Here is a 16832-nt window from a genome sequence, read left to right as displayed (position 1 = left end):
TCTCACTTTCCCTATTTTTCTTTCTATCACCTCCTTAAGAATAAAATTTCCTCTTAAACAATATCTACAACCAGTTTCTTTTCCTCTTTCCAACTGTCTGCAATATTTTTATTTCTCCCAACTATTTTGTTTCTAACACTTCCCCACTCATTTCATGTGTGGTCCTCCTAATTTTATTCATACCGTTCTCTATGATACTTAGACTTCAAAAGCCTTTAGCCTTCAGCCAGCTTTCATACGGTATCCATATATTTTTTTCAATATTACGCACAGAATAGGCCTATTTTGAAGTGAAAGTGACTCTAAAACAAAAATGGAAGATTGGACAACTAAAAAAAAAAAAAAAAAATGCACTATTATTTGGAGCTAAGAAGTAAGCTATTATTTAGAGCTGACTTATCATATCATAATATTACGATATCATAAAATGGTCATAAACGAATTTCTCGCAAGGTTGACTATATATATAATTGAAGAATTTGTACTGTAGAGATATGCTATCGGACGATAGTGGTCGTTCGATATCCCGATTTGGTTATTAAAAATCGATATTGAGAAAACACTGAAATAATCGATATATCGAAATGTATCAAAACTATCGATGTGTTAAAGTATGGAAACAATCAATATATCGAAAAATATCAAAACTATCGACATGTTAAAAATATTGAAACAATTGATATATCGAAAAGTATCAAAACTCGGTATGTTAAAAATATTGGAACAATCATATAGAAAAATCGAAACTATCGATATATAGAAAAATATCAAAACTATCGATATGTTTAAAAATATTGAAGCAACTGATATATCGAAAAACATCAAAATTATCGATATATTGAAAAATACTGAAACTATCGATATACTGAAAAATATTGAAATGTCGTAAATGTCGATCAACCCAGGAATACTTCCTGATAGCTATATTTCAATATCTGAAAATGTAGATATATCGAAATATCGAAAGTTTTGTCGCATGATAATATCCATGTCGCATATTATGTTCTCCAAATTTTAATTTTGCCTTCATATGAACATTTGGACACTTCTTGTCGTGTAGAATTTATAGTTGACATTAATCTTTCTGTATCTTTTTTACGTATGTGATTAAACTGTGCCAATGGAACTTGGAACTGCTTTAGTAATCAACAGTAAGAAGCAGATAAAATAATAATTTAATGGGTTTGTTTGTTTGTTTGCTCCACACGTGTTCATTACACTTTGCTATAACAATCAGATAGAAACCACAACAACAGAACCAGCCTCACCTGCCTCTTAACGAGCTGTCTGCCTATCGTAGTGATGAACGAGGAACAAAAGAAGAGCGAATCAAGAGATATAAATTTCTTCTGTTCATGATAAGCGCGGGATGTTTTCATGTGTAATGCGGGATTTAAAGGAGTGACAGGTTTATTACACACAGAGCTTGCTGCATTGCATTGGGTGGAACTGGGCGCGGCTTTCAGAAGATTTGAGGTTTTAAAAAAAAAAATCCTTTCTCACTATACCGTAAATCTTCTGATGGAACGACCTGGAATTAAAGTCACGTGACCTGATTCGTCCATCCCATTTTTATACTCCGTTCTCTCAGACATAGAGCGTTCCTAAAGTATTTAAGAAATCTTTAAGATACACATATTTTAGGTATTAGCAACATTGGGGCTAGATGGCCAATGTCAGGCATGATTTCTGAAGATTTCTTCCTGGGGAGGACTTCAATGCACGGGGGTTATTACGAAAATACTGGGAATTCACATTGGCCATAATAGGATATATGGTCCCAGGGGAAATTTCGTGGCTCCAAGGGTGGGGGTCCCAATGCGCCCCGGGCCATCCCTGATATCATCATTCGTCAATGTTCTCCCCATTTGCACTAAAGATACGAGTTTGATCCTCGGTGGGAGAACTTATATATAGTACATTAGATAGAATTTCTTCGCTTAGCACGTAGAAAATTAAAAGTTTTTACCGATGTAACTTTCCTTAAAAGCTACCACTGCTTGCAACACGACACCTTTTCGAGATGAGACAACCCTACTAAACAGGGAAATTATACTTCATCCAAACCTTTTTAACATTACCGTACATATATCAAAGAAACATTTGAAGATAGCATGGTGGGTGCATATAAGAGGGCTTCACGATTCAAGTGAGTTTATGAATCTTTTTTGGAGGGGGAGAAGTAGAGAAAAATACAGTGTACTCATATAAGTGTGAAATTTATATATATATATATATATATATATATATATATATATATATATATATATATATAGGGTGTTTCAAAACAACACCGACAACGTTTAGGAGGTGATTCCTGACGACAAAATAAAACAAAAAAGTATAGACCAACCTGGGTGCACAAATGCTTCCTTTTGGAGTTATAAGCTGCCGAAAACGCGAAGAAATGTACTTTAAAGATCCATAGCTCCAAGACTATGATACTTACCGTAGTCGGGTCAAGATTCCATTTAGGAACCAGTATGTGCCCTATCCAAATATCCCAGTTTTAAAATCCTGCGGTACTTCCGCAACAATTTTTATGGAGGGAGTTTAGCTATCGGCATATAATCTGAAGTATTCACCAACTACCTCTATAAAAATTGTTGCGGAAGTACCGCAGGATTCTGAAACTTGGATATTTGGACAGGGCACATGAGGAAGCATTTGTGCACTCAGGTTGGTCTATTCTTTTTGCCTTATCTTGGTTTCAGGAACCAAACGTTGTCGATGTTGTTTTGAAACACCTTATATATATATATATATATATATATATATATATATATATATATATATATATATATATATATATATATATATATATATATATATATATATATATATATATATAAGCAGTGGCGGATCCAGGATATGATCAAGGGAGGGGATAAGCCATAGTTTAACCAACTTTATCCAGTGTAAAGAAAGTAGGATTGAAGCCCATTTTATGCAGTGTATACCTGAACGTCAAGGGGGAGCTATAGCCCCTATAGCCCTCTCCTTGGATCCGCGCCTATATATATATAAACACACTTTTAATAAAGACTATTCAAGTATTCAAGGAGAATACTGAAAGTTAAAGACCCGTGTCAGTTTAATAGAAAGAGTATTATGGGATGAGGAACATTTCGGGGGCTATAAGGAGATTTTGGGTTCGGAACCAAGGAAAATAGTTACCTCTTAAGGATGCAGTAGGGTCCTTCTATTACACCTAAAGTATACTTCGAGATAAATCTATTTTGAAGCTGGAATACTTTGCATATACTTGATGCACATTCCACATGAGTTAAACAAAACAGCCAGTATGACTTGTTTTGCTGCACATTTGTCTTTTTTTTTTTTTTTTTTTTAATCTTTGGAAGAGATTTCTTCAGCGTGACAACTGCACCTGAGTTTACGCTTCAATATTAAGCCACGTTTCCACTTTACATGAATCTTGTAGCTGTCATAAAAAGACCTTGCTACCCGATCTTTCTATCTACTGTTTAGATTTTACAACTTCTTGTAAGCAAGAAAGGTATCACCACCCATGCAGCACTGCAGTATAGTGGACAAACAATTAACCTCCTCATTATAAACGCGTATTTTGGCGCACTCCCCCTCCCTGTCCAAAAGAATCCATTGTTTCGGAAACGGCAAAACTGGTTTTTCCTTTGTGTCAGCGGGAGGGCGATAGCAGGTAGCAAGCAAGACGTCCCAGAAAGTTGAACACTGTTCGACTCCTTGCAAGATGGAAAAAATGTTCTATGACCTTTTCAAGACTGTGTGTGCACGGTGAAGTATGGTAGGGTCTCAAGATTTTTTTTTTTTTTTTTTTTTATGAGAGCTACAAGTTCTTCTAACGTGGCAACCCATCTTTTGTCTATAGTGTTTGATCCTTGTATATTAACTTTATCAACGTTCGTGGTCAAGATATATTTAACCATAATAGAGTGAGAGTAATTTATAATAATTGTAGTATGGCCGCCCGCAAGGAAGTGCAAGGGGAAGTAGTTCTCCCAGATGTATTTTCGAAAAGTGTTCAGCTCTTCTTGAAAATACGTGAAAACAAAACATACTAATTTCCTCTCCCATACTACAGTACCTGCTATATTTATACTAAATTCTATAGTACTATGGTCTTTCAAAACAACAACGACAACGTTTGGGAGTTGATTCCTGACACCAAGATAAGACAAAAAGTATAGACCAACATGGGTGCACAAATGCTTCCTTTCGGAGTTATAGGCTGCCGAAAACATGAAAAAGTGAACTTTAAAGGTTCATAGTTCCAAAACTATGGGATCTACCGTAATCGGGTCAAGACTTTGCTTCGGAACTAGTATGCACCCTATCCAAATTTAAAGTTTCAGAATCCTGCGGTACTTCCGATACAATTTTTCTAGAGGTAGTAGGTGGCTACTTAAAATTATATGCCCGTAGCCAAACTCCCTCTACAAAAATTGTTACGTAAGTACCTTAGATTTCTGAAACATGCAGTTTTGGATAGCGCACATATTAGTTCCTAAGTGAAGTCTTGGCCTGCCAATGGTAGGTTTCATAGTTTTGGAGTTAAGGAGCTTTAAAGTTCGTTTTTTCATGTTTTCGGCAGCCTATAACACCGAAATGACAGGTTTCTGCACCCAGGTTGGTCTATAGTTTTTGTCTTATCTTGGTGTCAGGAAACATTTCCCAAACGTTGTCGTTGTTGCTTTGAAACACCCTGTATATTATAGTTAATAACTGTTGTTTTATACGATGTATTATATGCACGTGTGCATCAAAGTGTGAGTGCATTCGCGACTGTGCTTGTGTATCGGCCTTTTGCCCTCCCTTGAAAAAAAAATCATGCGAGAGTTCTTGCACTATAGAAATAGCCACACAATATTATAGTTAACCTCTACATGTTAACACATACCGCAATCTCCACACCATTTTAATTCAATGAAGTGACTCCTAAACCACGCTCACCATAATATTTAGAGCTTACTCACAATGTTAGACAACATTATTTTGTTTATCTAAACAACACCAAAAACATCGAAAGTAAAACAAACTATCTCCACTCTTTTACGGTTCAGCACTAATTTATAAAGCACTTTCCGCTTACACCCAACAACCACATCTTTTTGTGTTCAAAATTTGATGCAATATTGTTGTTGAAATTTTTCAATTGTTGTGAAAAAAAAAAAAATATCACAAGCTATCAGCTAGTGCAACTCTTTGCAGGCCATCTCACAAAAGGCCAGTTCCTGCGTTTGTTTGAGCAGAAGATAGGTCGAGTAGATCACATATGAGAGCCTATTTATTAATACGATCAGCTTAATGGTTTAAAAGATGCTATAAAAATACACTACAAAGGGTAAAATAATATTTTGTGGGGAAATTCAATGTTTCTGCCTGATTTACAAGTTTTTTAAAATGCACTACACAAGGAAACTTCTTTTTTATGAGATCAAATGAAAAAACGAGATTAAGACTAAAAGCATTGGACACTCTTTCTAAGGTTGAGGACTAAACGTTTTAATGGTTAAATGATGGAAATGGTTTCGTTCATGCCCAATGGTTTTAGTCTTACTTTCATTTCTTAATTTTACCGTCCCCAAAAGTATATTTTCTCCTTTATGGTACATTTTCTAAATTTTTCTTAATAAGGCAGTAATACTGAATTACCCCACAAAAAATATTTTACTGCATTATATAAAAGCATAGCTTTAAAAAGATTTAAGGATGTGCATTACTACTACTACTACTACTACTACTACTACTACTACTACTACTAATAATAATAATAATAATAATAATAATAATAATAATAATAATAATAATAATAATAATAATAATAATAATAATAATTTCCTTTAGTCTTAAATACTGTATTTTTAATTACATTATGGAAAGCAATAGCCTCTTTCCAATACCAAGTTAACAAAAAACCTCGTACATATGCAACCAAATAAACTTATATGAGAGTTGGGTTGCATAAAAAGCAGGCACAATTATTTAAGAAAAAACAAGTAGAACTATAACTAGAGCGAAATTTATGTAAAAATATTATATTGTGATTAGGTTTACGCATGTGAACAAAATTTCAAAGCTGTAGTTAGTATGAAAGTGTGCGAAATTTAAGTTACAAAAGTTGAAACTAACAAATAAATGTAACCTAATAAAAGCATTGTAAAACTAATAATAAGGTTTACTGACTACAACAAACAGAAAAGTGACCTAATAAAAGCATTGTAAAAACTAAATAGTGAAAATTATTGACTCTAATAAACATAAACGTAACCTAATAAAAGCATTGTAAAAACTAAATAGTGAAAATTATTGACTCTAATAAACATAAAAGTAACCTAATAAAAGCATTGTAAAAACTAAGTAATGAGAATTATTGACTCTAATAAACATAAAAGTAACCTAATAAAAGCATTCTAATAACTAAGTAATGAGAATCATTGGCTGTAATAAACATAAAAGTAGCCTAATAAAAGCATTGCAGAAACTAAGTAATAAGGGCTATTGACTCTAACAAACATAACAATAGCCTAATAAAACATTGTAAAACTAAGTAAAACAGACTGTTAACTAACAAAATGGAAAGTAAGCTTTACAAAACGAAAAAAATGTAGGTTTAAACATAAAACTTCAAACTTATTTTAAAAATAAAATATCCATGTATAAGACTCACCAGAAAAACTAAATTAAAGATATGAAGAACATTTTTTAAGAAATCAACTCCACAGCAACCGTCGTCCCGGTGCTTCCTTGACGCCATCCTCCGAATCCAGTCTGAAACGAAAATACCAAGAATAAATAAATATAGCGAAAGAGAGAGAGTGAGAAAAAAATCCATCTGCATTCTCAACTTACTACTACAAAGAAAATAATAATAATAAAAAGATTGGTATTTAAAGCAGATATGCCAGAATTTGTTAGTAATATTTTTAGATAGGATCAAAGCAATGTGCAAAACAAACAGCAACATTGCTAGAATGAATGAAATGGAACCTTTTACTGTAATTGTGTTTGACATGTTCTATGATCATATATATAGTCGACTAAAAAAAGTATTAAAAGATCAAAAAGTTCTCTCTTGTCAGCAACTTCAAAATAAGTAATGCAATGTTGCTTGTTTCTGTGCAAACTATCATTTTGAACATTTACTGGTTTCGGTTTGGAAAGATGGATAATCCATCTACTTAACCCAGTGGTTCTCAACGGCTCACTGTGTCGCGGCACACTGGTGTGTCACGCAGTCCCGTAAGGTGTATCGCGAAATTTCAGAATTTAAAAATCATGAATAATTTAATAATTGTTATTTAAAATCGAGACAGACTATACAGACTATACCAGTCAACAACCAGCGGTAGCAATAATACTAAGTGCTATATAGCTATAATAAGAAATAATTGATTTTACTATTATAATAGGTATTATTATTATTTATAATAATAATAATAATAATAATAATAATAATAATAATAATAATAATAATAATATCAGACAAGTGTGTTGCGATGTCCTGGAAGTTCAGTAAAGTGTGCCGCCAGTCAAAAAGGTTGAGAACCACTGCCTAACCTACTTAATTTAGCACTGAGAAATATCCTTTACGTCGGGTGCTAATTTTAAAAGAAAACGCAAAAAAAAAAAAAAAATACTCTTAATACTAACAACACCATCTTAGTGTTAATTTAAAGCAGCCGTACTAATCACCAACAGATCACAGCACTTGCGTTTTCATCTCAGCAACGAGATAAAATTGCTCACGAGACGAAACGGGAAATAACATTCTCTCATTTCGTCTCGTATATTATCAAGGTATGTCTCGTCTCGTGTAGAGTCTCGAAAACCTTTTCTTGTCTCGACTCCAAATTTTTTCGTCTCGTTTTGTAAATTTATGTACAATATATATATATATATATATATATATATATATATATATATATATATATATATATATATATATATATACTGACTTTTTCTTAATTTCTTCTGCAAATGATCATAATCTTTATACGTCGCGAGAGGTCCTCGAAGACCGTGATACAACAATATTTAAAACATTCAAGATGTGATCTACAAGAACGGTGGATATAGTTGCACAGCGCCACTTATCGACATTTTATCCATTTCAAAAAGTAAGCCCGATAGCCTGAACCTTTGTGATAAGTCACTTTTGAGTTTAAACGAATTGTGATATGTTAGTGTGCTTCTAGAGGTAGAAAAGTGAGGATGTGTTAAGGGTCTTCACTACAGCGAAATTAAACTACCGCTAATTTTAGAGTTTTTCTGTAACATCTTCAAAACAAATAAAACAAAAAAATATTCGAAAAGCGGAAATGTAGTGAACTAGGCAATACGATTTTGCATGTGATACCATTATCACAATTCATCTATCTGTTTTCAATTTGCAACTATAGATAGATTTAGCATTTTTTGCGGGTTCTGTAAATAGAGGCATACCAAAAGCAGGTAGGTGAATTGTGGTAAAGATACTACATGCAAAATCGTATTATCTAGTTCACTACGTTTCTTCTTTTTGAATATTTTAAATTTGTTTTGAAGATATTACAGAAAAAACTCTAAACTTATGCGGTAGTTTAATTTCGCTGTAGTGAAGACCCTTAAGAGTGTTTGTCGCACGTCAACATTAAGTTTTGTTCTAAACTGCAAATGAAAAATGCCAAAGAAGCTCGTAAAATGTTAAAAATCAGTGTATGGCGATGAAGTGGAGGCACTGAAGACTGTTTACAAGTGGTATGATCGAGTCGGTTGAAAACGAGCAACGATCGAGACGTCCTTCGATGTCAAAAACAGGTGAAAATGTGCCAAATGGGACACAAATGTTCCGTTCAAACAGGCGAATGACTATACGAGAGTTTTCCGAACAATTAACATCTCGTACGGGTCTTGGAAAAGCATTTTAACCGCCGACTAAATAGGCAAATGATTTTCTCCTTCATCACGAAAACTCATCGTGCCACACACTACTTTTGATCTACGAATTTTTTGGCCGAAAAAAATATTCCTGTCTTGTCCATATCCGCCTCACTTACCAGATTTAGCACCATGCCACTTCTGTCTCTTTCCAAAAAATTAAAACCGTGCTTAAAGAAAAAGATTTTGACACCATTCCTGACATTGAGAGAGCCACAACAGAACAGCTGAACGCCCTTCCAAATAAAAAGCCTTCCAGAAATGCTTCCAGTCATGGATTCAACGTTGGTATAAGTGCATTGCTTGCCAAGGACAGTATTTTGAAGGAGATTAAATCAAATTCCATGTAAACTTATTACTTTGTTTCTAATTAAATTATTCAACGTAGTTTTTGATTACACAGTATTTATTATTGGAGTACACTGTGTAATGATTTATGCAGTTTTAAACGTTGATAAATGGTCTTCACTGTATTTGCATAATCACTATCAATTTATACTTTCTACACTATAAATCATGTAGCATTCCGAGTAACAGCGTTTGAGATCTAAAACTTGAGTGAGTTAGTGGTGCAGTGGCAGGGTACGATCAACAGTCATAGATTCACGAATGCTGTATCTGCAAAATCATCTTCTCCGCTATCGATATTAAATTCAATTGTCTATCAATGTGCGATTATCCATCCCAGCTTTTTCGTCTACTCTTTGTTTTTTTTATGTAGTTTACAGAGAATGGGAGAAAAAACTGTGACGTCATTGAACATCAATTTGGAAATTACTATCTTCCCAAGCTGAGTTTCTAAATTGAGTTTCTCTTTGAAGTGGTTTCTAAATTCAGTTTCTCCTCGGACTAAGTTGGTAAATGCAGTTTCTCTTCGCTCCAAGTTTTTATTTTTATTTTTTGGACTGTTTCTAAATTCAATTTCTCCTTGGACTAACTCATTTTTTCTTTGGGCTAAATTTCTAAATTCAGTTTCTTTTTAATTCAATTTCTCTTTGGGCTAAGTTTCTAAATTCAGTTTCACCTTGGACTAAGTTTTTATAAATTCATTTACTCTTCGGACTAATTCAGATTTCTCTCGGCTAATTTTCTAAATTCAATTTCTCTTTGGGCTGTTTCTAAATTCAGTTTCTGTATGGGAAGTTTCTAAATTTAATTTCTCTTCGGACTAAGTTTTCTAAATTCATTTTGTCCATGGACTAAGTTTATAAATTTAGTTTCTCTTCGGACTAAGTTGGTAAATTCAGTTTCTCTTTCGTAAGTTTCTAACTCAAGTTTTTTTTTTCGAACGAAGTTTTTAAATTCAGTTTCTATACCGACTAAGTTTCTAAATTTTCTCTTTGGACTAAGTTTCTAAATTTAGATTCTCTTTGGACTAAGTTTCTAAATTCAGTTTTCCTTCGGCTCTAGATTCTAAACTCAGTTTCTCTTTAGGTTAAGTTTTTAAATTCAATTTCTCTTTAAGCTAAATTTCAACGTTCTTCACTTCAATTCAATTGAACTACTGTAAATATTGTCTTTGCCTTAAAAAAAGGAAAAAGTAGAGAAAACATGCAGCCGTCTATGGATGATTGGTACTCGTTTGCATTCACTTTACTTTTTGCTATCGTTGCTGCTTTTACATGTTACAGCTAATATTCAATTGTAAGGTTGGTTGGATTTAAAGTTTGACATCCGTTTAGAGCACCGAAGCTATATGAGACATGGAAACATGTTAACATAGGATCCAAACTACACAATCTCCCAATAAGAATCGAATTCGTGCCTCCTGCACCTTTTGCTAACCTCTTCGTCACTTTACATAGGAAAGCTCTGTCAGCTATTTATCGTAATTTTGAGGTGAAACTCTTGCATCGTAAGGAAATATGAATGGCTTTCAGATATGTATTTATATACTACTTTGCTTTAATATTCACTGTGCTCTTATAGTCCGCTTCACCCGAATTGGCGTGTGGCATCAAGCCAATAAGCTCGCTGTGCGCTGTTACTAAACCTTCAGGGAGGAATCTAATCATTCATAATTGATTTTATCCGTGTAAGGACACTGCGAGCTTATTGGCTGATACCACACGCCAATTCGAGTGACGCGGACTATATCATTTACCTAAGCTTTCATAGCTTTCCTGCAGATTGTCAGAATTTTAAATTACGACGAATAACTGACAAATGGTCTACTGTGCTTATTACAATGACGTCGAGCATGAGGTATACGATATGATTGAACGTTATTGTAATGTTAATAACAAATGTAAACAATGATTGAATGTTACTTTAATATCAATATCTAATATAAACAATGATTGCATGTTATTTTAAGTCAATAACGACCATAAGGAATGATTGAATGTTATTTAATGTCAATAATGATTACAAACTATGATTGAATGTTATTATAATGTCAATGATGTATTGTCAATTATTATTGTTTTGAAATCAATGGTAATCCTCATATTACGCTGTGATGCAATTTCGGCAATGATCTTACAGTTTTTAGGTGTGCTTTTTTTTTTTTTTTTTTTTACTGTTTCTTTTGCAAGAACTGCATACATTAAAAAAACTAAGTATTAAGTTCGGTTATTTGAACCAAACTACTAGAGACATACAAAATGACATACAAACTCCAATCTAACTGGGCGAAGGGAGAAGAAGGATGGAGGGAGAATATCTGACGTAACATCACAGTACGTCATCCAGGAAGCAGGGTTTGAGCTATTTGATGACATAGAGAGGGCGGAAACCTTTGAAACCCAACCTAAAATGAGATACCGCCAAACGGAATTTCTTTTTATCTTTCTGCTCTTATTGCACTATTTCTTGGGCTGGACTGACATTTCATCATTGTTTTTTTCTTTTCTTTTCTTTCTTTTTTTTATTCGGTAGGGAAGGTCAGAAAATGTAAATTAGGTAACAGTGGAACTACTTGGCTTTAAAATGTTATTATACTGTATCGGTGTTCGACATTGGAGAATTTCTCCACCACTGGTTACAAACATCGCAATGTTTGCTCCTCGACTTCTTTCAAGTAACTCCATAAGATAAACATTAACGAAGTACACGGATTATTCCCTGATTGATTCACCTTGTCTTGAGACAAAATGTAAATATTTATTATTCTTGAATTTGATTGAATTATTTTAGATATAGTCGCGCCGTACATAATACACTGGAAAGATAAAGGACATGTGCTGCCACCTACTGATAATTACTGCTATAACTCGCCTTAATCCTTTTTAGTTTTATACGGAAATCTGGGGTATTGTGAAGACATAATTTTTTGGCGGGCTTAGTTTTGTACTTAGAAGATTGAAATTTCGCACACACATTCAGTGCCCCTTAGTATTTTTCAAATATCTCTGTTAAAACAGTGGGGTCCAGAGGGGCAGAAAGGTAAAAAAAAAAAAAAAAAAAAAGTTTTTTGAACAAAAAATCCCTATTTTTCTGCCTCAGTTATATGGTGGAGACATGCGAATGGTACCGTTTGAAAGTCAGTTCTAGTCTGAAGAGAATGATGTACGAACCGTGATCCTAGTTTAAATAGGAATGTCTTAGGAAATTTTTACATTACATCCTGGTCTTTGGAGTAATTTGGGGCATTGTGGGCCTCATTAGTAAATATTCCCCCCCCCTTTTTACTATTCAAGATAGAAGCTTGAAATTTTGTACACACATTTGGTACATCCCTTACTACATTTTTAGATCTGTGCGTTAACACATGGGGTTGCAGAGGGCTCAAATTTTGAAAAAATCACAAAAAATCCCAATTTTTCTCAAACTTTTCCACCTCAGGGACACGATAGGGAAATGTGAATGATACAGTTTAAAAGGATGTTCTATTCTGAAGAGAATGAGGTACGAACCATCATGAACCTAGGATAAGTAAGGATGATGCTGTAGCTGCTTGACTAAAAGTCTATAATTTACCTAAAAGAAAAGCCAGAATTTAAAAGGGTTAATATTATGTTGTTTCATTGTTCAGAAAACAAAAAAAGAAATTAAATCCTTCAACTTAACGTTCCACCAGGGGCTCATTTAGGGGGGCACGGAGGGGCATTTGCCCCCCCCCCCAAGTTTCAAATTTATAGGTATAGATTTTATCAATAGAATAGAAGTAAGTCAGTGAAAACGCGAAATTTTACTTATATCAAGGGGTCTTGCCCTCCCCAAGCCAAATCTGAAATGACGCTACTGTGTTCCACAATTTTGCAATTATGCTGCTTAGGCTAAGGGAGACGATGATTAAAGCAAGTGAATGATGATGGATGAATTATGGTAGAATGAGAAAGTGGGAGAAAACGGAAATACCTCGACAAAACCCACAGACACGAGCTTATTTAGTCTACCACAAACTTACTTGGGCGGGGTTCGAATCAGGGGTCCCACACACCAGCAGTAATCCATCCATCACTGAGTTACCTTGCCCCACTTTTTATTGTTGAGAGTTTTATTATCGAAATATGAAATTAAGTACAGTGTAAGAAACAAAATATTAAAAAAACGCAGAGATTATTCTATGATTAGTGATTAAACTTGTCTTCAGTCAAAAATTAAATATTTGTCTTTTGAATTTTAAATATTACCACACTGGACAGGATTTAAAATACGTGTCCCCTACCTAATACACTAGAATGATAGGGGACACGTGCTGGTATCTGTTGGCTATAATTGATCCATTAGACTCAAGCCGCAGAGTATGCTTAGCAAAAGGGATCCAGAAGCACGTAAAAAAAAAAAAAAAAAAAAAACATAACCACATCTAAGCTAACCTGAACTAACCTAATATTAGTAGAAATAAGCGAAATTCTATATTTTTTTTTTTTTTGAAAATTATGCTAACCTAAACTAACCTTACGTGAACAGAAATTTAAAAAATTGTAGCAAATTCTAGAAAAAAAAAGCTGGACCCCGTCTGCTAAACAAAGGCCTTAAGCCGTACCCTCAGAGAAACAACCTAACCTAACCTACCACTTATTTTTTTTTTTTTTACATTGGGTTCTAATGAAAAAATAATAAAAAGTACAACTTATCTAGCTTACTTTATATGCGAGGGATGATCAAAAAATAAAGTTACAAAGCCTGCAATGAAACGTGTGTATTATTTTATATAACTGACACAGCCAACAGATAGTACATACATAAGGTTATTTTTCGACATAGTCTTCATATCGGTTGAGGCCATTGTGGCATCATGGAATGAGTTTGAAGATTCCCTTCTGGTAAAAATCATGTTTTTGCGTGTTCAGCCACGTTGTTATGAAGTGTTTCACCTCCTCGTCTGAAACGAAGGGACGACCTCCTAGGTGCTTCCGAACATTTCCAATTCTGCCATCGGATGCCGTAACGAGATCCTCCTGTTGTCCTGAATCAGCTCCTCCATGCAAGTTGTGTTTAAATCTGTTGATGCCATTCTGGGTCAGTCACAGCTCCTCGTCGGTGACGTTTTCTCTACCAACCGCAAACTTTTGACACCATTTTGCGACATGCTGACAAGATAGAGTCTCTCCGTATACCTCTACCAGCTGCCCGTAAATTTCAGCAGCGGTTACATGTTTCGCCTACAGAAATCAAATAACTGAGCGGACATTTTCCAAACAAGTCACCATTTGTGTTTACATACAATTATAGTGCTGCCAAAATACCTTGATCTGCGGCAAAAATGCGAACTAAACTCTCACCCTCGACACACCCACGCATTGAGCCAATAAGGGTTCAGATGTTGTTAAGCGAGAGAGCCTTGCAGCCATGGAAGTGGAATTCCTTGAGCCGATAGCAGCGCTCAGAACGGAAGGCTAGGTGTCAAGTCAATGTGGTTTATCTATAGCGCCGTAGGTGTCGGGTGGCTGAAACTGCATAGTTGCCAACTCCATGTATTAAAATTACCGCACACTCCTCATTCCTCTATAACAGACGAAACTCCAGAAATATCGGACGTGTAACCTTAGTTTCTGATCCTTTCTCATACGATGTAACGTTAATTGGTTGTAAATGCAAATAAAATAAACAATAACTAAACAATGTTAGCAACAGTACGAGAAAACAAGATTGGTTGTAATTGAAAAGAGTAAGAGAAACCGCTTGCGTTATTGGCGGAAAGGAATTGTATCATGAAGGCCATGTTAGAGGATACGATGGAAGAAAAAAGATTGAGGGAGAAGAAAGCTGCAGCTGATGGAAGGTATTAAAACAGAATATTGCTACGTGAAGAAGAAGAAGACCGTGATGCATGGAGGTTTCTTAGTTTGCCACAAGCGACCTGCCAATAATGCCAGAATATCTGTAATGATGAATTTTTATGGGGAATTCCTGGGATGAAATTTCTATCTTGTTCTTTTATATTAAATTTCTTTTGATCCACTACACGTAATTTAATTTACGGGTTCATTTGAACTAAGGTCCAGTAATCTTAATTTACCCACTTAATCCACCCGTGGTTTAATACTTACGCATCACCAAATTTAGGTACTTTCATTATAACTCTCGTGTCTATTACAGGTATCTTATTTAAAATTTGTTTAACACTAGTTTAAAATTTGTGGGGTTTTAACGAAGTTCAGGGCGCTTTTGACATAAGATCTAAGGGGATGTTTCCCTTCCGGGTTAGCAACACTGGAAGAGTCTTAACTTGAGTTACGGTAAAACTTGTTCAAAGTGGAAACGTGGATATGGCAGGAACTAGCCAATTGTGAACAAATTCCATGGTCTTAATCCAGTGGGGGATCCAGGGAGGTCCCAGATCGCCCCCCTCCAGAAGAGAAAACTTTCTTATTTTATATATATAAATAAAACCCATCCCAGAGTTTGAAGCTCTTAAAAGTAGCTCTAAGTAGCAGTATGACACCTCCCCAGAAGTCGGTCCTGGATCCGCCCCTGTCTTAATCAAGGAAATAGGTTATGCCTTTTTGCTAATACGGAATGTACCCAACTCGGAAACGGAAAACAATAACTGAAAAATTCATTAAAAACTACGTGTATAATACGGAAATGCTTTCGAACATTCCTTTACTTGCGAATAATCTCCTATAGAGAAATTTATTTTTAGTATACTTTTCTAGTGCTTTCACAGCTTTCATCGTGTTCATCTGCTCCACGCTGTTTACGGGTAACAGTGCCCATCTTTTGACGGGGTACGAATAACGGTGCCTCGAAAGGTAGTGAAAAAATGCGAGAACGTCGAAATAACATTGCTTTTCGTTTTAACAGTGCAGAGTGCCTTTCTGCATAAATTTCCATACCCAACAGTTAAAGGGGGGAGGAGAACGGAAACATCTGAGAAAAACTAGGAGGATATTCCTGTTAGGCCTACTGACCCTCCAATACAATCCATTGACATTTATACATCTTTGCGAATCAGTTTGTGCCCAAGTTTTAAACAGTGAGAATATACCAGATCGCATGTATCATTGTCTCTTAACGGTGAAATTAGATATTAAAATTAAAGAGAACGAAAAACTATCTGTACGGAAAGCGATGGCTCGATTTAAACGCTCAGTTATGATGCGCTAAAATAATGGATGAATGGCTGCAAGGAAATGGTCAAACCAAGACGAAATCAAATCAAAGCGGCACAGAGGAAATTTAGGAAATGGTTTGGAAACAATTCCCTAACGCAATTTGAACGATGACGTGATTAAAACGCTAAGTTATGATGCGCTAAAAATATGGATGAATAGCTTCAAGGAAATGGTCAAATCAAGAGGAAATCAAATCAAACCGGCAACGAGGATCTTTTGGAAATCGTTCACTAACACGGTTTAAAAGATGACGCGATTTAAATGCTTAGTTATGATGCGCTAAAATAATGGATGAATGCCTACAAGGAAATGGTCAAATGAAGAGGAAAATAAATTAAACCGGCAACAAGGAAATCGTTTGGAAATGATTCACTAACCCCGTGATTTAAACGATGACGTGATTTAAAT

At 34.8% G+C, this 16832-nt stretch overlaps 1 protein-coding gene across 1 annotated transcript in view; it reads right to left on the bottom strand.

Annotated features, from left to right (window-relative positions):
• LOC145680461 (CD151 antigen-like) overlaps positions 1 to 16832 on the bottom strand; it is a 163043-nt gene that overhangs the window by 64201 nt on the left and 82010 nt on the right. Inside the window, exon 2 of the mRNA XM_081751023.1 lies at positions 6668 to 6768. Coding sequence (XP_081607149.1) covers positions 6668 to 6754 — 87 coding nt within the window. The 5' untranslated portion in view covers positions 6755 to 6768. The remainder of the gene's footprint in view (positions 1 to 6667; positions 6769 to 16832) is intronic.

Source organism: Thermobia domestica, chromosome 3, assembly GCF_964235325.1.
Source record: "Thermobia domestica chromosome 3, izTheDome1.hap1.1, whole genome shotgun sequence".
NCBI lineage: Eukaryota > Metazoa > Arthropoda > Insecta > Zygentoma > Lepismatidae > Thermobia > Thermobia domestica.
Note: the sequence above shows the minus strand (reverse complement) of the source record. Positions and strands in the feature narration are given on the sequence as shown.